This window comes from Suricata suricatta, chromosome 16 (assembly GCF_006229205.1).
Source record: "Suricata suricatta isolate VVHF042 chromosome 16, meerkat_22Aug2017_6uvM2_HiC, whole genome shotgun sequence".
NCBI lineage: Eukaryota > Metazoa > Chordata > Mammalia > Carnivora > Herpestidae > Suricata > Suricata suricatta.
The window spans coordinates 43,157,583-43,181,716 of record NC_043715.1 but is presented as its reverse complement, the minus strand read 5'-3'; the positions used below and the strand labels follow the sequence as shown (position 1 = coordinate 43,181,716).

The 24,134-nt window shown below is 36.9% G+C and overlaps 1 protein-coding gene and 1 non-coding gene across 9 annotated transcripts in view; one reads left to right on the top strand and one right to left on the bottom strand.

Moving 5' to 3' along the window:
• Positions 1 to 24,134, top strand: part of ZNF382 (zinc finger protein 382) — a 25,925-nt gene extending 1,791 nt beyond the window's left edge. For 3 of the 8 annotated variants that reach the window (XM_029926230.1, XM_029926231.1, XM_029926232.1), the window contains exons 2-6: positions 1,293 to 1,366; positions 3,013 to 3,041; positions 4,470 to 4,596; positions 4,868 to 4,963; positions 22,008 to 24,134. In XM_029926230.1, coding sequence (XP_029782090.1) covers positions 1,309 to 1,366; positions 3,013 to 3,041; positions 4,470 to 4,596; positions 4,868 to 4,963; positions 22,008 to 23,431 — 1,734 coding nt within the window. In that variant the 5' untranslated portion in view covers positions 1,293 to 1,308 and the 3' untranslated portion in view covers positions 23,432 to 24,134. Of the gene's footprint in view, positions 1 to 1,292; positions 1,367 to 3,012; positions 3,042 to 4,444; positions 4,597 to 4,867; positions 4,964 to 11,123; positions 11,159 to 22,007 lie in introns of those variants that run through there. The other 5 variants (XM_029926234.1, XM_029926233.1, XM_029926235.1 and 2 more) reach the window with 4 other exon arrangements.
• Positions 10,654 to 10,839, bottom strand: LOC115281343. Its single transcript, XR_003904255.1, has one exon. It is a non-coding gene; the product is annotated as a U2 spliceosomal RNA (small nuclear RNA).

Genomic DNA, 24,134 nt, shown 5'->3' with positions numbered 1-24,134 from the left:
GCTCTTCCCCTTAAGTGCCCTCCACCATCACCACCACCTCTTTTCCCCCCTCCCCCTTCCCCTTCAACCCTCAGTTCATTCTCAGCATTCAATAGTCTCTCAAATTCTGCATCCCTCTCTCTCCCCAACTCTCTCTCCCTCCTCCGCTCCCCCTGGTTCTCCATTAGGTCTCTCTTGTTTTCCTGCTAGACCTATGAGTGCAAACATATGGTTTCTGTCCTTCTCTGCCTGGCTTACTTCACTCAGCATGACACCCTCAAGGTCCATCCACTTTCCTACAAAAGGCCATATGTCATTCTTCCTCATTGCCATGTAGTACTCCATCGTGTATATATACCACATCTTCCTGATCCATTCATCAGGTGATGGACATTTAGGCTCTTTCCATGATTTGGCTATTGTTGACATTGCTGCTATGAACATTGGGGTACATGTGCTCCTATGCTTCAGCACTTCTGTGTCCCCTGGGTAAATCCCTAGCAGTGCTTTTGCTGGGTCATAGGGGAGTTCTGTTGATAGTTTTTTGAGGACCCTCCACACTGTTTTCCAGAGCAGCTGCACCAGCTTACATTCCCACCAACAGTGTAGGAGGGTGCCCGTCTCTCCACACCCTCACCAGCATCTATAGTCTCTTGATTTGTTCATTTTAGCCACTCTGACTGGCGTGAGGTGGTATCTCAGTGTGGTTTTGCTTAATTATTTGCAATTTAAAATAGCTAATTTTCTAAATTAAAAATGATACTATCAACCAATTAGGAAATTAAAACACACACGAAAAATAGACATACTATATAAGAAGTTGCCATCACAGTAAAAAAGGAAAAGCTTATTCTCTGATAATAAGAAATGTGTAAACTAGAACTACAATATATATCTGATAGGCAGAGATTAAAAATGTATTGTTAATTGCATTCATCAGGTGTGGGGAGGTATTCTCATGTGCTAATCGTAACAGTGTGAATTAGTAGAAAGTCCACGAAGAACTATTTGGAAATAGATGATAAAGCTGTCTTCCAAGAGAGGTGGAAGGTAGAGCTGCAAAGGGAAAAGCACAATGTTCCCTTTCCCCAACTACAACAGATCGCCTAGGTCCATTCTAACTCACCAAGAGACTAGATTTCTGGTGGTGAGGGAGCAAGATTTGTCCTTTTCCCCACTGATCTCCATCGTGGATACATGAGAGTGAGCTGAAACAGACAAAAGTGATACAGAGTGAACTGAATTTTCTGGGAGATCTAAGTCAAATATGGTTTCACATGGCTCTTTGTATCCTCCCATCTCTGCCTTCTCAGGACTCTTCCCTTTTCCATGAGAAGGGCTCAAAAGAGAAGGTTCATCTCTTGCAAATCTCAAAGCCATGCCTCAGGTGAGATGATGTTTCCTCGTTTTATGAAATAAGTTGTTTTCAGGTTATATGAACATTGTTTCCCGATCCTTAAATTTCCTGGATGTTGGCATTTACTTCCATGAGACTGGTCTCCAGTAGGACAAGCAAGTGGCCTAGGTGCAAAATGTAAGGAGTATTCTCAGGGCACGTGCATCCCTAAATTTTGCACCCTATGTTCCTCATCCGCCCTACCTAGTTGCAGCCCAGTTCCCAGGTTTTTTTTTTATTACAACCATATAAATGTAAGCCTTCCTCACATGTACCTTCTAGTTGTAGCCAGTGTTTACATATTGACTTGATGTATCATTCATCATCTCCTTTCTTAGTCTCCTCACAAAAGTACTGCTTGAACAGATGTATCATTTTGACTTAAAAGGGAAATATTACTTTAATGAATCTATCTTATCTAGAAATGATTTGAGATCTATGTTATGAGGGATCAAGGAGCAGACATGGAAAAATTTTGATCATCACTACTGACCTAGGTTTTGCAATGATACAATGGGAGGTAGAGTTGGTAAATGACATTATTAGTTTGTGGTAAGATGTTTTGTGAGGTTTCCAAGATAGAGATTTGCCTGCAAGCTTATACAGAAAACTGAAATTTTGGGTACGCATGGGTAGCTCAGTTGTCTAAGTGTCTGACTCTTAATTTCAGCTCAGGTTGTGATCTCATGAACCATGATATCATGAGATCAAGCCCCACATTGCATAGAGTCTGCTTGGGATACTCTTTCCTCTCCCTCTGCCCTTACCCCTTCTTTTTCTCTCTGTCTCTCAAAATAAATAAATAAACATTTTTTTAAAACGTGAGATTTTTGCATTCTCCCTCTCTGATCCTCCTGCCTATTTTATCCAGTTCCTAGGAACTGTGGCCTGCCAGTGAAAACCTTTCCAGTTTTTCAATGCTGTTATAGATTTATTCTTATCTTTTTAGTTTCTTCTAATTTTTGATATGGGAGTGGAGGAGAATGAAATGCATACGCTAGTCCATTCTTGAAATATTCTACTTTGAGGGGCACCTAAATAGCTCAGTCAGTTAACTATCTGATTGTTAGTTTCATCTCAGGTCATGATCTCATGGTTTGGTTTGTGAGATTGAGCCCCAGGCACAGAGCCTGCTTGGAATTCTGTCTCTTCCTCTCTCTCAGCTCTTCCCCAGCTCACACTCACGCATGCACATGCTTTCCCTCTTTAAAAAAATAAATAAACTTAGAAAAAAAGCATTATTCTACTTTGAATCAAAGAGGGCACTTTTTCATGTTTTAGGTCTTTCAGAAAATTCCTCTTCATCTACCCATCTCCAAAATAGTGGTTTTCCCCAGATGTTAATCAGTTCTCTTCTCTTTACTTTCTCTTTTTCTCTGTGCACAGATCCACATAAAGGTTACACTGATCTAATTCTAGTGACTCTCAACACTTTTCTCCATCCTAGACCTCTGTCCAGAGTATCAGAACCATATATCCAATCTCCAAAAGTTATAGTCCCATAGATGTTATATATATATGTATATATATATATAGTCCCATATAGAATCCCATAGACATTTCAAGTACATTTCCAAGGCCCACCTCATTACCTCCTTTGCTCTAGCTTATTCTTTCTTCTGTTTTCCATTTCCTAGGCTCAACACCTAACCACTTGCCTATGCAGGTAACTCAAGAGCTATGCCTCTTTTTTCCACTCTACAATCAATTTATGACCAATTTTGTTGTAAACAAATTTGTACTAAACAATTTTCCCCTCTCTAGACGACTAATACCACCTTAATCTATGAAACCTCTAAAATGGTTACTTAATTGCTTTCCTACCTAATACACCTCAAGCCTTCTCTAGTCTTCAAGAGTATTGCCTCTGGGGGCGCCTGGGTGGCTCTGTCGGTTGAGCGTCCTGCTTGGGCTCAGGTCATGATCTCATAGTTTGTGGGTTCGAGCCCCGCATCTGGCTCTGTGGTGACATCTAGCTCAGAGCCTGGAACCTGCTTCGGATTCTGTGTGTCTCTCTCTCTCTCTGACCCTCCCCTGCTCATGCTATCTCTGTCTCTCAAAAATAAATAAAAAACATTTTTTAAAAAGTTAAAAAAAAAAAGAGTATTGCCTCTGAAGTACAAATTTTATCAGATAACATATGTGCTGCTTAACATTTCTTCACACTCCAAAAGCAGCAGACCAAGCAAAATGGGGTATGCGTTACAAGGAATGTATAAGACACTATATTGAAAGGGAGGAAAATACCATTTAACTACATTCAGGAGCAGATGTGGATTACCATTAATGCTGACTGATGATTTATAAATAAATATAAATATGTTAGGAGTGTGGTCAATACATTTTTAAGAACCCTAATCTGTAGGCGGGGGGGGGGGGGGGGAGAATCCAGTATTTTTAAAGTTATTTTATTTTTATTTAAGTAATTTCTAAACCCAATGTAGGGCTTGAACTCATGACCCTGAGACCAAGAGTCACACACTCCTCTGACTGAGCCAGCCATGTACCCCAGAAAAAATCCAGTATTATTCCTAAAACATGCCCACTGCCTAACTCCATATACCTTTTTCTTCTTAGACTTCAAAGACTCTTAACATGCTGTACCTTTTGCTATTTCCTCAGTTTACTAATTGGTTTTCCTTTCCCCATGATTTTTAAAAGCTGGTGCCCTGTGCAAAACAAATTCATTACGAGTACAAAATTTTGATGTCCTCAGTGAAGCCTTGGTATGCAAAATGAAATTTTTCTGCACTTTGTAGCACTTTCCCTTGCACATATTTCTGTCATCGCATCTACAATATCTGTTGGGTGTATGTATTTGTATGTATGCCTCTCACTCAACTTCTCATGAGCAAGAGGCCAGGGCTTTATTCATTTTGGTCCACCAAGCAACCAGTCAGATTCAAGGCAAATAGTATGATCTTATATATTTTTAGCATGAGATAGTAAGTAAATATAGACTATTATCAGAGAGAGTTTTCTACAGTACAAAAGATAAAATAAGAAAACTAGTCTGACCACTTAACATGGTCTCCAATATCTAGTTCTCACTAGTTCCAATCACTTTAGGATGAACTAGAGTCTGCCCTTGCAGGGATCAGTGTCATTCCAGGATGTGACTGTGGACTTCACCCAGGAGGAGTGGCAGCGGCTGGATCCTGCTCAGAAGACCCTCTACAGGGATGTCATGTTGGAAAACTATTGCCACCTCATCTCTGTTGGTAAGCAAAGTTCTTTGAATCTTTCAATGTCCTATATCTCCTTTCAAGAATTTTTGAAACAGGTGGAGCTTTGAATTGAAGAGACCAGAGGTGATGAATCCCTTTTTGTTAGCAGCAGTGTGATAATGTCCTCACTTGCCTAGTGCAAGGTATTACGTTTGCTAAGATGTTAATGTGTGCCTTGTCTGTCACCTTAGAGCTATGTATTTCTTTTCTTGCAATAGTTTTGAAGCCCAAGCAGCTTAGACCAAGTCTCATTTTTTACTATCAGGGTTTCACATGACTAAGCCCGATATGATCCGCAAGCTGGAACAAGGAGAAGAGCTGTGGACAACAGAGAGAATGTTTCCAAGTCAGAGCTGCCTTGGTGAGTCTGTACAGATAAAATCCAGTGGACTCAGGTAGTTGACACCTTTAAATGTTTTTAGGGATCTGTTTCTTTTTAATTGTGGCAAAATACACATGACTTAAAACTTATTATCTTAAACATTTGTAAGCATATAGGTCAGTGGCATTAAGTACATTGACATTGTGCAACTATCACCACCATCCATCTCTAGAACTCTTTTCATCCTGTAGAACCAAAACTCAGTACTCACTAAAAAATAACTCTCAATTACCTTCTCCTCCCGGCTGCTGGCAACCACCATTCTATGTTCTGTTTCTGTGAATTTAACTACACAGAGGTACCTCATATAAGTGGTATTTGTCCTTTTCATGATTAGCTTTTTTCATTTAACATAATGTCCTCAAGGTCTACCCACATTGTAGTATATCAGAATCTCCTTCCTTTTTAAGGCTGAAATATTCCATTGTATATATTATTTTTTGCTTGTCCAATGGGCACTTGAGTTACTTCTACCTTTTGGCTACTATAAACAATGCTGCTATGCTATGAACATGAATGTACAAATATCTATCTGAGTCTTTGCTTTCAGCTTTTTTAATTATAAAAAAACAATTTTAAACAAAACATTTTAAACAAAGCATTTTTTATAAAACATCAAAAAAGCATTTTAAACAAAAGAAGAATTGCTGGAATATACAGTAATTCTATGTTTAATGTTTTGAGGAACTGCCATACTGTTTTCCGTAGTGGCTACACCATTTTACATTCCCAATAACAATGCACAAGGATTCCAGTTTCTCCACATCCTCACCAACATCTGTTACTTTCTGTTTGGGTTGTTTTTTTTTTAATAGTAGCCTTCTAATGGGGATCTGTTTTTAAAGGCCTGAGAACTTTTGACATGCCTATACATGACTGACTTCAATGTGTCTAAAATCTAAATTTTAGTTTTAAATATCACTCCTCATGTAAGTTCTTTCCTTGTTTGCCTTATGTTTTTAGAGACTGCTATTTCCTTACCAAGAATCTCCTCCATGCTTTGTAAGTATAATGTACATGGAGATCTTAAGTGTGAAGTCCTCTGAGTTCTTACAGAAGCGTAAACCCATTTTTGTCACACCCAGTATAAAGTACATTTCCATTAACCCATTAAGTTTCTTCAGGCCTCTTCCAAGTTAGTCCCTCCCACTAGGACAGTCACACTTCTGACTTCTACCAGCATAGTTTTGTCTATCCTAGACCTTTTTCATATCTACTTTCTTTAACTCAGCTTAATGTGTGAGAAATATATACATGTTTTTGCATAAATAAGTAGTTTATTTTAATTGCAGAATAGTTTTCCATTGTATGAATATACCAGTTTGTTTATATATCTCCTGTTCATAGATATTTGAAATGTTCCAGTTTGGGGCTGTACGAATAAAGCTACTGTGAACATTCTTGTAAACATCTTTTTGTGGATATGTTTTTATTTCTCCTCAGTAAACATGTAGCAGGTGGTATCACTCATTCATTAGGCAAGTGTATATTTTACTGTTTTAGAAACTGTGAGTTTTTAAAAGTTACTGTACCATTTTAAATTTTTACCAAAAATGTATGAGAATTGATTGTCCCACATTCTCTTCTGCATTTGATGTTATCAGTATTTTCATTTTGGTCAGACTGAAGGGTGGAGTAGTATATCTTTGCTGTTTTAATTTTGATATCTCTTATGACCAATGATGTTGAGAACTTTTTCAAATGTTTTTTATATCTTCTTCAGAGGTGTCTATTCAAACGTTTTACCCATTTTTATTGGGTAGATATTTTTTCCTCCACTAGTAGGAATTCTTTACATATTCTGGATAGAAGTCCTTTGTTTGATATATGTATGGTGAATATTTCCTCAGGTCTGTGATGTCTTTTAATAAGCACACACTTTTAACTCTGATGAAATCCATTGTAGCATTATTTTCTTTTATACTTACTTCTTTGATCTCTCAAATATTTGAAATCCACTAAGTTGTGATGATAGTTTCTGTCTTTTCTTCTAAAAATTTTATGAATATTTTGCTATTTTTATTAATTCTATGGCCCATCTTAGGTTAAGTTTGGTTTATGTTGAGAGATAAGGATTGAGGGTCTGTTTTCTTCCATATAGATATCAGTTTCTCCCATCACATGCTACATTGCTCTGGCGATCTTATCAAAAATTGATTGTATTTGTTTCTGCCTATTTTTAGACTCTTCTTTCCTTGCTATCTTTTAAGTCTTATTGCCAATTCTACCTGGTCATTGATTGTTGGAACTTTCTAGTAAGTCTTGAAGTCATAGTAAGTCTTCTAACTTTATTCTTTTAAAAAATTCTTTTGGCTATTCTAGGTCATTTTCTTTTCCAAATACATTTTAGAATCAACTTCTTGATTCTTTAAACAAAGGTAATGGAATTCTTATTGGCAAGAACTAACATCTTAGCAATACTGAGTCTTCCAGTCCATGATTATATTTTTCTATTTTAGTTAGTTTCTCTACTTCTTGTAAGCAATGTTTTATTATTTTTAGTATAGAAGCCTTATACATATTTCATTATATCTAATCTTTTAATATTTTAATGCCATTGTAAATAGTAGGATATTTGAAATTTCTTTTTCCAGTTTGTTGTTAATATATGCATCCCCAATTGATCTTTATATATTGATTTTGTATACCTATTGTATTCTACTTATTACTTAAGTTTTATTGTTGTTATTCTTTGTTTTAGTATATTCCTTTCATTTTTTACATATAAGATATGTCTTCTAGAAAAAGGATATTTCACTTCTATATTTGTATATTTTGTTGCTTTCATTTCTTTTTCTATGTTGTACAGTGTTGAATGAAATGGTGAGAGTGAGCTTCTTATTAAAAGTTCACTAAATTTAGAAGGAAGACATTTATTTATTCATTCTTCATCCTAATATTAACTGTAGGCTTTTCATAAGTGTTCTTTATTAAATTCTGGAAGTTCTTTTCCTAGTTTTTGATGAGTTTAATTATGAATGTTGATTTTAACATGCTTTTTCTACATCTGTTAAGATGATCATATGATGTTTCTTCTTTAATCTATTACTATATGTATTACATTAAATAACTTAAATTTTAAACAAAATTAAATTTGGATTCTTGGAATGAACCCCAGTTGGACAAGATGTATTATCCTTCTAGATTACTAAAATTGGTTTGTTAATTGTTTAGTAAGTTTTTATGCATGATTTTACCAAGGATAGTGGTCTGTAGTTTTCTTATAATGTTCTTGAAGAAAATCAGAATTGTGTCAGTAATATCAAACAGACAGGGGGTGTTTCATCTTCATCTATTTTCTTATAGAATTTTTGATATGTTGGTCTTACTGCTTCCTTAAATGTTGGATGAAAATCACTATTAAGCCATCTGGGCCTGCATTTTTATAATTCAAGACTTCTACTTCCAGCCCTGAGCAAGTAACAGAGTCTGGAATTACATTCCTACAGGAAACAACAAGAAAACTGGACAAAACTATTTTCAGATATTGAACAACAGGCAGCACAGGCCTGAATTCCTGAGAGAAGAAAAACAAATGAGATGAGCCCTACCTCATTCCAGGCTTTCATCTGAAGGCAACTTCCAGGCTACAGTACAGAGAGAGGAATCCAAAAAGAACTTGACAATTTTACTGACTTGAGGGGACTGACATTGACATTCAAGGAGATTGAGGTTGCTAAAATTTCCAGGACATACTTCCCAAAAGAAGTGAGCTATGCAGAAAAAGAGTTTCCCAAATCTGAAAAAGGTTCTCTTTGAGTCTGGCTGAATATAAGTCTGCAAATGTATAGGTGAAACCCTGTGAGACTAAACAAAGACGTGTTCTAAGGAAAATGCAATTACCATGGTGGTGTAAGATGAGCAATTGCCATAGTCTGCACCAGGAATCATTTTATTTCCCTTTAGCCAGAATGGAGAGAACTTGTTGATAACATAGGACGTTAGATAGACACCCTAGAAAGGCCACACCTAATAAATGGGGTTAGATTAGGCATAGATTGAGATTTTCCATAAAAGGCAATTGTAAGATTTGCCATAGAAGAGCTTAAACAAAAGCATCAAAAGGATTAAACTAATCCAAAAATAATTGCCATGTGTCTCTTGGGTCCTCTAGGATGGAGATGCTGAGCTAGAGTTAGGAATATAATAGATTTCCTAGAGGTACATCTATGGAAGATAAAGGAGAAGAAAGTAAGATTAAATATAGAAAACCATTAAATCATGATATAGATCCGGTACCTATAGAAGGAAAGGGGGAGAGGTTAACAGGATTGGACAGGGAGAACCTCAGACCATTGTGCAGACTTGACAAAGTCCCAACCAACCTAGCTGCACTGAAGCAAAGACTGTCCATCTGAGGAGTCCCCCATGGAGAGAAATAGCCAGCCTCTAGTACCCCCTCAGGGTTCAGTCTTTGGATGGGCACCTCCTGGGGAAACTATGGTTTAATTCATCATCTGAAGAGCATCCTGAAGATGCTAACAACGGCAGGCTGTCTGATAACTACACTTCTTGCACATCAAGGGCAAGTTGTTTTCTGAAGGGAGATCCTAGTGGTGCAACTCTGTGGCTGCCACAGATGCCATTTAAAGAGCAGTACTCTTCATGAAAATATAACCATATCTAAAACTCAACATTATATTGATATGCTTAATGTCTAATCAAATGTTATTTACAATGAAGAAGTAGGAAAATAGGGCCCATAGACAAGAGGGAGAAAAATCAGTCAATAGAAAACAAATAAGTCAATAAAATCAGACATAAAAAGAGTAGAGGTGTTGGAATGGGCAGACAAAGATGCTAAAACAGCCATTATAAATGACCTCAATATCATCAAGGATGTAAAGTGGAAATGAATATAACAAGGCAAGAAAGCAAAAATAGAAATAACAACCAAATGAAATACCTAAAAATGACTATTTAATATCTGAAGTGAAAAGGAAGACCTAACTGTGTGATATGTATTTTAAAAATTAAATAAAAAGACGCAGGAAGGTGAAACATAAAAAGATGAAAAAATATATATCTTATTGTCTGTGGTTGCCCCATATGAGGATGAGATCAACACCCCACCCCACTCACCTAAAATTTGACTTCCTCTCAAGATTGAAATCTGACAATTCAATGGGGCACTTTGGGGAGAAAAGGGCAGGTTCCCAGACTGGTCCTAAAATGGCTTGAGAGTGCAAAGGGGAGTGTGTGGCTTTTGTGTTTATTGTGGTTGTGGGGCGGGGGGGGGGGGGGTAGGTCAGGTGACGGTTCTACATGTGGGCCAGTGATTGCATAGTTTAAACTTCCTGCCAGCACCAACAGAAAGAACATGCAAGCTCTCCTATTCACTTGCCCAGGTGTGGGGCAAGGGGAGAAGACAGAGGAGTGGGTCTAAGAAGTTGTCAGCAGTGAGACTTCAAATATGGAATGAGACACACATGCAAACATTAAGCATTATACATCCAAGTAGATTTCAGAACACAGAATATTATGGTGATAACGAGAGACACTTACTTCACCAGAAGTCATAACAATCCTAACTGAGCTTCAAAATACATTAGTATCTCTCAGCTTTTTATCATTATCACTCTAAAGAGTCTTTTTAGACTATTTTTCTAATTGCCCCCATTAAAATTTAATATCATACTCTATGTTCTGTTGATGTTTGGAGGGCCACAGACTATTATAATATATGAGAAACTTGTTTTCATTTCCCCAGAATAATTTTGCTCACTTGGGAGAAACCACCATTGAGAATGCATGAAATACATGAAACAAAACTGACAGAACTGAAAAGAGCATTATAATTATACTGATAAGAACAGATACTACACTTGATCTTAGCCAAAAGGCTGAGAAGCGATGAGAGAGTATTATAATTATAGCTTGAGATATAAACACCCCTTCCTCAGTAATCGAGAGAACAAAGAAAACAATAAAGCTATGGAGTGCTTGAAAACACTATCAATCACTTGTATCTAATTCATCTTTTTTTTAATGTCTTTTTTATTTTTGAGACAGAGCATGAGTGGGGGAGGGGCAGAAAGAGAGGAAGACACAGAATCCAAAGCAGGTTCCAGGCTCCTAGCTGTCAGCACAGAGCTGGATGCAGGACTCAACCTCACAAACCACGAGATCATGACCTCAGCCGAAGTTGGATGCCTAAGCAACTGAGCCACCCAGGTGCCCCATTTTTTAAAAAATGTTTGTTTTTGAGAGAGAGACAGAGCATGAGCAGGGGAGGAGCAGAGAGAGAGGGAGACACAGTATCTGAAGCAGCTCCAGGGTCTGAACTATTAATACAGAGCCCAAAGTGGGGCTCAAACTCACGGAAAGTGAAATCATGAACTGAGCTGAAATCAGATGCTTAACTGAGCCACCTAGGTGCCTCTCCAGTTCATCTTTATAGAGTATTTTACATGGAACAGTCACCAAGATAGACCCTATATCCTGGGTTATAAAACAAGTATCAACAAAATGAAAAGAACTGAAATGATAATATGGATTCTGACCACAACAGAATTACATATGAGTGTTGAAAAACACAGTTTGCATTAAGCAGGTCCACTTATTCATGGATTTTTAAAATAAATACAGTTCTGTACTGTAAATATATTTTCCTTATGATTTTCTTAATAACATTCTTTAGCTTACTTTATTATAAGAATACAGTACATAATACATATGACATACAAAATAAGTGCTGACTATTTATGTTATTAGGCTTCAGGTCAATAGTAGGCTATTGGCAGTTAAGTTTTTGTGGTCACATATTATTTATGGATTTTCCATTGTGTGACGGGGTTGGTGCCCCAACCCCACATTGTTCAAGGGTCAACTGTTATTCATTAATATAATGTATGTCAACTATACTTCATTTAAAAAACACCATATCTCTAAATTTCCCAAATATTAAAAGGTGATCACTACATTTCCAAATAACCCATGAATCAGAGAAGAAATCCTAAGTTGGAAAATATTTTGAACTTAATGATAATTGAAGCAAAATATCAAAAGTTATGGGATGTATCTAAATCAGCATTAACATTTTTATACTTTTTAAAATCAGCTTAACGATAACTCACAACCCTTGGACCAACTTATACTTTTTTTAATGTTTATTTATTTTTGAGAGAGAGAGAACAAGTGAGGGACAGAGAGAGGGAGATAGAGGATCTCAAGTGGACTCCATGCCCACAGTACAGAGCCCAATGTGAGGCTCAAAGTCACAAATGGTGAGGTCATGACCTGAGCTGAGATCAAGAGTCAGACCTTCAACCAAGTGAGCCACCCAGGTGTCCCCTTCTTTTTAATTTTTTTTTATGCATTTACATCCAGGATTTAAGATGTCACTCTAAGGAGCTATAAAAGGACATTAAACTCCAAAGTTAGTAAAAGGAGGGGTGCCTGGCTGGCTTATTCAGAAGAGCTTGTGACTCTTGATCTCAGGGTTACTAGTTCAAGCTCCATGTTAGGTGTAGAGATTACTTAAAGAAACTTAAAAAAAGCTAGTAAAATGGAAAAAATAAAGACCAAAGCAAAAATCAATGAAATGTATAACAGAAGTACAATAGAGAAAATGAGTGAAGCCAAAAGCTGATTCATTAAAATAATTGATAAAATTAATAAACCATAGCTATATGTACTAATAAAAAAATAGAAGACACAAGTTACTAATATTAAAAATTACAGAGGCTATGGGGCGCCTGGGTGGCTAAGTTGGTTAAACATCTGACTTCCGCTCAGGTCATGATCTCCTAGTTCACAAGCTTGAGCCCCGTTTTGGGCTCTGTGCTGACAGCTCAGAGCCTGGAGCCTGCTTTGGATTCTGTGTCTCCCTTTCTCTCTGCCCCTCCCCTGCTCATGCTCTGACTGACTCTCTTTCTCTCTCTCTCTCTCTCTCTCTCTCTCTCAAAAATAAACAAACAAACAAAATTACAGAGGCTGCATCACTACAGATCCTATAGACAATTAGGGAATATACAAACAATTTTATGTCAATAAATAGAGTAGGAGAGAACACTTCCCAACTCATGAGGCCAGCATTATCTACAACCAAAGGCACTATAGAAATAAAAAACTACATACCAACATCCCTCATGAAGCCAGAAAAAAATCTGTAATAAAATACTATAAAACAGAATCTAGTAATATTTTAAAAGGATAAAACCTTATGACTAAAAAGAGCTTATCCCAGGAAAGCAAAGGTGATTTGGTATTCAAAAATCAATCTATGTAATTCACCATATAAAAGTGAAAAGGGGTCTAAAACCAAGGATCTAAGCTGCCACTTAACGTAACTAGGAAAAAAATTTAAGGAGCATCAGTAGACATGAGAAAATAATTAAATTCAGTTACCATTATAAAGCTTTAGACCAGATTAGCCATCAAAGGAAATTTCTTCAACTTCATAAAGGATATCTTAGAAAATCTTATAGCCAATATCACACACAATGTAGAAAGCCTGAATGCTTTTCTTCTAAGATCAAAACCAGAGAAGATGCCCACTATCACCGCTTCTATCAAACCTTGTACTAGACACAAGTCAATACAATAAGGCAAGAAAAAGAAGCTAAAAGACTAATTAGAGAACAATTTAAAAATGGAGGTGAGAACTATTTTCATTTGTACATGACATGCTTGTGTACCTAGTACATCCTAAGGAATCAAAAAAGAATATTAGAACTAATAAGTGAATTTAGCACGTTCACAGAGTTCTTGTTTTAGAGCAAATTTGAAGAAATTTTGGCCAGTATTTCTATAGTTATTCTTCTGCTCTGTTATTGATTATATTTTTAAAAATTTTAACCTATCTTCTGTAGAGTTTATTAAGGAGTTAAAACAATTTTATGATTTGGGTAATTTCTGTTAACCAGACTTTCACTTTACTGATTCTTCATTCTCTGTGTTCTATGATGTTAAACCTATCCAATGAATTTTGTATTTAAGAGGTTTTTTAAGTTTGCATATCCTTACCTCTCCTGAGCTCTCCATCTCCTCACTCATATTTCTCTTTTCTTGTATATTTTGTAAACATATATCACAGTTATTTTAAATTCCTTATCCTATAATTTCAACATAGGGGACATATATCAGTCTGATTCCATTAACTGGTTTTTATCTTCTCTATTCATCACATTTTCAAACTGTTTCTTCTCAGGAAAACCTTATATATAATATGTTGTCAAGATGCTGGATTCTTTTTCTTCCTCTGAAGATTGTTGAGATTTCACTTAGAAGGCAGTTAAGTTACTGGTGGCTCATGTTGATTCCTTTTTAAGATTGCTTTTAAGTTTTTTAGATGATATCTACTTCAGTTTCAGTTTTGCCATTAGCTTTGTGGTGTTTCTCTTAGTCCCAGGATTCAGTCTTTGCTCTTACATGTGGTCATTCTGGGGTTTCAGTGTAAAGACCAAAGGTTCCTCTCCCCAGGTTCCTCGGACTTGGCACAAGACCAGAATTAAAAACTGTTTTTCCAGGGGTACCTGGGTGTCTCAGATGGGTGAGCATCCGACTTGAGCTCAGGTCACCATCTCACAGTTCATGGGTTCGAGCCCTGCGTTGCACTTAGAGCCAGGAGCATGCTTCAGATTCTGTATCTCCCTCTCTCTCTGTTCCTCCCCTGCTCCTGCTCTGTCTCTTAAAATAAATTAATTTTTAAAAAACAACAGGGGCGCCTGGGTGGCTCAGTCGGTTAAGCGTCGGGCTCCGGCTCAGGTCATGATCTCACAGTTCGTGGGTTCCAGCCCCATGTCGGGCTCTGTGCTGACAGCTCAGAGCCTGGAGCCTGCTTCAGATTCTGTATCTCCCTCTCTCTCTCTCACCCTCCTTTGCTCACACTGTCTCTCAAAAAAATTAATAAAAATTAAAAATTTTTAAAAAATAAATTTACAAAAACAACATTAAAAAAAAAACAAACCTGTTTTTATGAAGCTATAACAGCTGCTAAAATATGTTCAGTTCTTTCAGTGCTCCAGTTTTCTTTTCCCTTTGTGCTTCTTGCAGTCTTGCCCTGAAGATACAGTTAACCAAGGTTTGGAGGAGGGGTTTGTACTATCTTTAGTACAAAGATACCCTCTATGCCTTCTTCATTCTCAGATTTTGTCCTCAATTTACAGCCACTCTAGTAACACTGAACTTGATCTCAGATTTTTCTGCACAGGATGACTCCTGCTTTCTCCCAGAAATGTATCCCCTGTGTGCTGCAAACTACCAGGGCCTACAATGGAAAGCCTGGATAAATGTAGATCATATGCCGTGCCGTTTCTTTCTTTTCAACTGTTATATTCACTTAAGTTTTTGCCTCCTTTTGATCACTCCTTAGAGGTGCTTTCAAAAACAAATTTGTCTTGGGGCACCTGGGTGGCTCAGTGAGTTAAGTATCCGACTTCGGCTCAGGTCATGATCTCACAGTCCATGGGTTCGAGCCCCGCGTTGGGCTCTGTGCTGATGTCTCAGACCTGGAGCCTGTTTCTGATTCTTTGTCTCCTTCTCTCTCTGCACCGCCCAGCTCACTCTCTGTCTCTGTCTCTCAAAATAAAGACATTAAAAGTTTTTTTTTTTAAAACCAAATTGGTCTTTTACAGCTGGTCCATAATTTATCATCTGAGCTGGAAGGTTGTTTTGACACAAACTTCTTTGCCATTACCAGAATCTGGATGTCTAGTTGAGCAGTTTCTCAAACTTTTTAGTCTTGGGACTTGTTAATATTTTTAAATTTTTAAGAATTAAAAGAACTTTGTGCATATGTGTGTATGCCCTATTAGAAATTAAATATTTTCCACTATTCATTTATTAGTTCATTTTAATACAATATAAAAATAAAAAGCATATTGCATGTTGACATAAAATCATATTTTTACAAAAAAACCTATTTTCCAAAAGAAAATACTGACAGAAGTGGAGTTGTTACATAATTAAAATTTATTTAATATCTTGCTTAATAAACAGCTGGTTTTCACATCTGATTCTGCATTCCATTTGTTGCAAAATGTTGTTTGGTTTGGAAAATATGAAGAAAACCTTCCTTCATTATATGTAGTTTGAAAGAAAATATTTAAAAAGCCTTCTTCAATTGTCATGGATATTCTTCATTAATACTACACTCAAATGTAACAATTGGTATTCCTAATAGCTAGTTGCAATATAGAATCTGAAACTGTAACAATGAACCTTTGTAGACTGTTACATAAAATCCAATGGTCTATTTAAATGGATATTTTACCCATGCATTTTTTTTGATAATATTATGTGTTAGTCATTTGGAAAGTAATAGTTCACTGATGTAGAATATTTTCCAAATTTTGACATATTCTCATAAACATACTAATTGAAAAAAACCCAAAGCCCACATGTGTTAATATCATCACCAGTGTCATCAGAAAAGTCTGTTGGGAAGCTGACAAGCTCACAGTATCAAATACAAGCTTTCCAACATAACCGCCTTTACTTGAAAGCTTGGATTTTATCATGGGTAACAAATATGGGCAGATGTTTTTCCTTGAATTGACAGGTTCACATTGTTCAAGAAAATGTCTACCAGATACCCACAACTGAATAAGAGTCAGTTGTACTCCCGTAAACATGCTGTTCCACAAAAAGATAGAGATCCCTTGCTTTTTGAAAGATTGTGTTATGCCACTTTGTTATTACTAAAGACATCCATTAGTACCTGTTTTCACTAACCAAAGGAAATCCAAAGAGGATTTTTGCTTTTACCAAAAAAGGTGAAAATCAAAACAGCTTTCAATGCTTGCTTTGCAGTGAGCTAGCTATAGAGGCACTGCCAAGCTCCTTCCCAGGAAGGACACTCAGCCTCGCAGCATCAGGCTATCAGAGCTTTGAACTGTGTCTATGAGCATTTGTGCTTTAGCTCAATTTGTTTTGCACGTCCATTAGCAAAATGTGTCAGAAACGCCAAAGAGAGGTTATTCTTTGGATCTGGGAGCACTTAAAAGTTTTCCCATATAAATTAATGGTAATTGCTTCTTCACTTTATGCCATCTCAGCCTATGAAAGATTTCACAGGAACATTCTTTTTTTGGACAAGGTGGGATGGCAGGGGTGCGCCCCTGTTTTCCGTTCTCAGCTCAAATAATTACAACAGCACTTTTCCTTACAAAATATATTATAAATTGATATGCAACAGAAGTGCCTTATGCATACTTCTTGAATCATCACACAGAACATTGAAAATATGTGCCCTCAAGTGTGGAGATCTAATAAAATTAATGATTTATTTTCCTGCTCTATCAAGAACAGCCTTACATGAAACTTTTTTCCCTATAAATTAGAAATGTACTTGTTACTATTGTAGATCATTGCCAGTGTTATGTTGATGTGCCTGCATGTTACCCACTATATCAGTCATTTTTAATCTTCTATATATTGTTATATTTTGACAACTTCAGAGGGCCTTGCTGGCTGGGGAGAGATTGCCCCTCCTGGAGCTGGCTGATTCGTAGAGACAGTAAACCGCCCGTCAGTGAGCCTACAGTTCATATAAAAACCAACCAATCCCAAGTCCGTACCTTCAGCCACCTGGTTTATCTAACTCTCACACACCAGGCCAACATTTCCTGTGCCCTAAACCACCCAGGGCTTAGGTACCACACAACTACAGACCCATAGCTTCCAGTACTAACTCTAAAAAGCCAATCCTAAACTGTTTCTCCTGCCCTGCCTTGCCTTTCCCATGCAAGCAAGTCCCAAAAGAGGCTCTGGCATAGGCGTTCCCCTCTCTCCTTTCTGTGTCCTGATCGAGCTTGCTGGTCCTTCATGTGGCCCTACCAGGCATGGTGTGCCCCTCCTCTCAGGAAATGTGGTGAAAATCACCTTTTGATGGGCTCAGCCTATGCCGTCACTCAGCCACTCATAAATTAAAATCCCATGAAGTACAAGTGAGACACCCACCTTTAAAAGACAAGGTTGTCTAATATTTATCTTCCTCTTAGTTTTCATATTCTTTCCTGTGCAATGTCTTACCTGTTTCTTGTTTTCAGGCTCACATCCTATTCTCACCATGACACCTGCCATCAAATTCAAAATCAATATGCCTTGGACCGAGGTGATAATTTAGTATCACCTCTTTTCAATAAATTTCTTTCCAATAAGTCTCTGTATTCCCTGTACTGTATCACAGTACTCAGATTCCTGATACTTCCCCACCTTGTTTTGGGTGAAAAACACTAACTCATTCTTAACATATTTCCCAAGTGCCTTCTCACATCTTCATTGCTTTTCTTCCCCCTTATTGCCTGGGAAAACAAATACTTGTTGAATAAATGGATTTTATTTCAGTGGTCTCTTGTTGGTATCCTTAAAGGATCTTTCTTCATCCTCAGTTCTTGCCTTTGAAAAAGTCCTGTCAGCTATAATAATCTGATCCATTTTCAAGTTGTGATTTCCTTGTTTTATGTGAATGGCTTTCAAATGCACATTTTCAACCCACTTCTCCTACCTGAACTCCAGCGTATTTTTCATCAGCCTATAGCAATACAGCAATCAGTCATCTTATCCTTATGGTTATTGATATATCATAAATAATAGTCCTTATGTTTACCTTATCCTTATTTATTTCTATATCCTTCTCCCCCCCCATATTTAGCCTCTAGTAGTATCAGGTTGACTCCATCATCTCTGCTATACTTGATCCCTCCACAATTTGTGTTATTTCACTTTGTGAAATATCTTTCTATCCTTTCCTATCCTCATTTGCTACTGACCTCTTCCAAAGTGAGAACATATTATTTCAGTAATTGCTATACTTACTATTTGGATTTGCCATGATTTTTGCCCAGTTCTTTCAGTTTATATTGTCAATATACCAAAAAGATATTACTTATTACATGAAATTTAAATCCCGTCTTTTTCAAGGCTGATAAAGGAATATGATCATTCCAAATTTATTTCTCTCTGTGACTGAGAACTCTTGCTTATCTCCCTTTGTTCTAGCTCTCAGATGTACTCCATGTAATTGATTTCATTCCTCACAACTGGACGTTTCATTATAAGACAGCTGCTGTATGCCCATATAGATACTTGCAAAGTTATCCAACTGCAAAGTTAGAGGGTACAGTAATACATGGAAGACCACCCTCACTTCTGATACCAACTGTCAGTTTTGAGGTTCCCAAGATACTGCTAATATAAACAATATGCTATAAAGACTCACAGATCTTACTCAAAGCTGTAGTACCCACAGTTCTGGTTTATCATACACGAAAAAAATACAGATTAGAATCAGCCAAACATAAAGGGCAGAGTCCAGGAAAATACCAAACACGAAGCTTCTGGTAGACTTCTCTCCGTGGAGTCACAGACAGCATTACCTTGCTAGTGTGAAAATACATACAGAATATTACCCACCAGGGAAGCTTTACCTGAGCCCATTGTCCGGAGTTTACACTGGGGCTCCATCACAGGTAGGATTAACTAGACATGTAGCCCATCTCCATTTTCAGCCCATTAAGAAGTCTAGCTAATACTGTGTGAACCAAAACCCCCACTCTAAATCACAATGTTGGTGCGGCTCAAAGACCTCACCCTAAACTACATTGTTACTTTCTGGCTGGCCAAAGATTCCCAGGCAAACAAATTCATAATCCAAGGGCTTAGAGATTAAATGCCAGAAGCCAAAGGGTCTCACTGGGCAAGGATATATTCTTTACTATATAAAACTATATATCATTCAGCTAAAAGATCAAGTTTCACTTCCTCTGTGAGATGTTCCTTGACTACTCCAGACCATGTCAATTCCTTTTATGCTGTATTCATATTCTACTTATGTATATAAACTATAAACAGACACATTCTCTGGTATGGTCAAACTTCTTTCCCCATCTAACTAACAATTCCCTCAAATAAGTTTCTCTCTTTTGCTTTTCCTTACTGTAGCTTGTAACAGAGGCTAGATATTCAATAGTTACCCGACTATCTTTGATACCATGCAAGGAAAACATCTTTCTAATCCATTCAGAAATTATTTAATGATAAACTCTTTGAAATATACATGCCAAGATCACATCCCTTTATCTCAGATAACCATGTGTTAATGTATTCTCAGAAAATAATCAATAAAATATTGACTTCCAAGAGCATAAGTTTGCAAGCTGGCAAAGCAATATTATCAAATGGAGCATTTTACATATAATATTCATATTAAAATAGCAGGTTGTTGAAAGATTTCTTTAAATGGATGGTCCAGACTATAATTATAATCTAATTTCAGACAAATTAGACATTAAAGGATAGAAATTATATATGAAAGTTTTTGGATAAATTGGATAGTAGCATGTCCCTTAAGGTGGTTGAGGTTCTCAGGAAGATGATGTAACTCCAATTACTAATACAGATTAGTTTTAGTCTGTTCTATAATTGCACATAAGTGGAATTGTAATAATATATACTCTTTTGCGTAAAGATTTCACTCTGAAAAATGTTTGAGATTCATCTCTTTTGTCATTGTGTATCAGTAGACATTTTTCCTTTTATCGCTGAGTAGTATTCCATTTTATACATACATGACACAATATTACCATTTACCTTTTGATGGACACTTGGGCAGTTACCAGTGAAGAGCTATTATAAATAAGACACAAGTCATGGGTAAGATGAATCCATATTTAAAGTTACCCTACTAGGCATGGGTGGTAGTAAGGTAACAATAATAACATATAGCCAAAAGTTTATAAGAAAATTGATAGTGAGAGTAAGTAAGCATTGTAAGCATACAGCTGAAGAATCCAGTCACTCATACCCCCATAGAGAATAGTGGAGTTGAGGTATATTACTGCATTGGGAGGAAAACTTGAACCCATCTTTCCTGAAAACTGAAAAAGTAATTCAGCAAATGAAAGGAGGAAAAGTTAGAATTGATGGTCAGGAGAATTTAGTTATTGGCCATCTCTGGAAGAATAAATGCTCTGGTAGCAGCAGTCAGAATGCAACAGCGATTATATTCACATTCAAATATGCTTTGTCCTCTGGTTTATTTTACAATTCCTAGTGGAAATATGTTTCCTAAAGTCTTCCCTTTCAAGAGAAAATAAGTTGCGTGGAGAATTGGGGTCTAGGCTATAAAACAGTGTTCCTCTCAACACTAGGAAATGAGTGCTTGAGAAAAGATATTTGCAGGGCGCCTGGGTGGCTCAGTCAGTTAAGCATCCAACTTCGGCTCAGGTCATGATCTCATGGTTTGTGAGTTCGAGCCCCGCATTGGGCTTTGTGCTGACAGCTCAGAGCCTGCAGCCTGCTTCAGATTCTGTGTCTCATTCTCTCTCTGCCCCTTCCCAATTTGTGCTCTGTCTCTCAAAATCAAATAAATGTAAAAAAAGAAAAAGAAAAGTTTAACCATGGATGGTTAAATGCAAGAGAGGAAGAAACTAAAGGAAGTCTTTTATAACACTTATTTAGGCATGAGGTAATAAATATTTAGGCTTTCATCTCTAACTGAACATTTTCTTTGATTACTGGTTGGTACCCTTAATAAGCTCACACCATTTTTTCTGAATCTGCCCATTCTGATAACAACCTCATTTTCATCATCCTTTGTCTTTTGTTTACTTATCCTTGTGTTTATTATACCTGCTCAATGTGGGTGTTATATTTACAATATGCCAAAAATATGAGTTTGGTTTTTTTTTTTTTTTTGAGAGAAAGGGAGTGTGTATGGAGTCAGGGGAGGGGCAGAGAAAAAGAATCCCACGCAGACTCTCCTCTGCCAGTGTGGACAACTTACAACTGTGAGATCACCACCTGAGCCAAAATCAAGAGTCTGATACTTAACCAACTGAGCTTCCCAGGTGCCCCATGAGTGTTCTTTTTTTTAACGCCAATTTTCCCACATTTTAACAGTGTAGCGGGATTTAGTTTATGTCATATGAATCTTCCCTACCAAGAGTTAGTTTATTTTGGCCTTTCTGTAGACCGCAATAATGAGGCAGACAGTCCCTCGATAGGTTGTTTGTATATACTTTCAATCCATAGTATTTATGTGAAGACTTACAGTATTGTTAATTGTATTCTTTTCTAGAAGAAGATGAGAAAGCTGAAGATGTTTTAGTGAAGTTCAAAGAATACCAAGACAGGCATTCTAGATCAGTCATATTCATCAACCACAAAAGACTAATTAAGGAGAGAAGTAATATTTTTGGGAAAACACTTACTCTAGGCAAGAATCATATTATTTCAAAAACAGCACTATGTGAATATAAGCCTGATGGAAAGGTTTTAAAAAATATGTCAGAATTAGTCAATAGAAATATAAGCCCTGGAAGAGAGAAGTTTGGTGAGAGTAATGGATGGGAGAAATCATTCTTCAATACTAAGAATGAGAAAATTCATACTACAGTGAATCTCTATAAACAAACAGAAAGGAGTGTGAGTGGTAAACAAGAGCTTATTCAACATCAGAAGGATCAAACTCCAGAGCAATCATTAGATCATAATGAATGTGAAAAATCCTTCCTTATGAAAGGAATGTTATTTACACAAACAAGGGCTCACAGAGGAGAAAAACCCCTTGAATACAATAAAGATGGAATAGCCTTAATTGAAAAGTCAAATCTCAATGTCCATTCACAAACTCTTATTGAGAAGAAACCCCACATATACAGCAAATATGGGAAGTTCATCTGCAGGAAGTCCATTTTTATCATGCACCAGAGATCTCAAACAGAAGAGAAACCCTTCCAGTGTCCTTACTGTGGGAACAGCTTTAGAAGGAAGTCATATCTCATTGAACATCAACGAATTCACACAGGTGAGAAACCTTATGTTTGCAATCAATGTGGAAAAGCCTTCCGTCAAAAGACAGCCCTCACTCTTCATGAGAAAACACATATAGAGGGGAAGCCCTACATCTGTATGGATTGTGGAAAGTCCTTCCGCCAGAAGGCAACTCTCACTAGACATCACAAAACACATACAGGGGAGAAAGCCTATGAATGTACTCAGTGTGGAAGTGCTTTTAGAAAGAAGTCATACCTCATTGATCATCAGAGAACTCACACAGGAGAGAAACCATATCAATGTAATGAATGTGGGAAGGCATTCATCCAGAAGACAACCCTCACTGTCCATCAGAGAACTCACACAGGAGAGAAACCCTATATTTGCAATGAATGTGGGAAGTCCTTCTGCCAAAAGACAACCCTCACTCTCCATCAGAGAATTCACACAGGGGAAAAACCCTATATTTGTAATGAATGTGGGAAGTCCTTTCGCCAGAAGGCAATCCTCACTGTTCATCAGAGGATACATACAGGAGAGAAATCCAATGGATGTCCTCAGTGTGGGAAAGCCTTTAGTAGGAAATCAAACCTCATTCGCCACCAGAAAACTCACACAGGAGAGAAACCATATGAATGTAAAGAATGTGGGAAGTTCTTCAGTTGTAAGTCAAACCTCATTGTACATCAGAAAACTCACAAGGTAGAAACCATGGGAATTCAGTAAAGGATACAACTTTTTTGGTCAAAACTTAAAAGTAATAGTAAACTCTGTACATGATGTCGCTTACAAGTATAATGGTATATAACATTTTAACGTACTATACCACACATTTATTTAAGGTACTATACTCACATATTGTTTGTGAGCCTATAAAACACAAAAAGAATGACTAACGACAAAAGTCATTGAAAATACAACCCTAAATTTTTTATTATTAGATTCAGCAGGCATAAACTTCCTCTGCCAAGTTGCTACAAACATTTAAAATTGCTTATTTTCAATTTTAGTACACATATTCTTGTGACCCCATAATAAACAGTTCTGGCAGTGGTCCACAGACCACACTGTGAGCAGAAGTGTTTTAAAAGAAAGGGTGAACTGTATTTCTCATTGCAAATATTAAGTAAAAATTAGTTGTTACCTCCTCAAATTTTACCACAGTTTTGACTTCCAACATTATAAATTAGGGTTTGCACATTATGAGCCGTTATGCAAATTGGATTATACATCATGTATTCTGTATATGGCTTGTTTCATTCCTCATTATGTCTCTAAAACTCATCACTAGTGCATGTGGTGGAAGTTCATTTCCATTCTATATAGAATTCCATCATATGATTAAATCACAATTCATCCAACTACTGCTGGTGGACTCTTTCATTGTCTAAAGCTTAGGATCATAATAAATAATGCTTCTGTGAACACA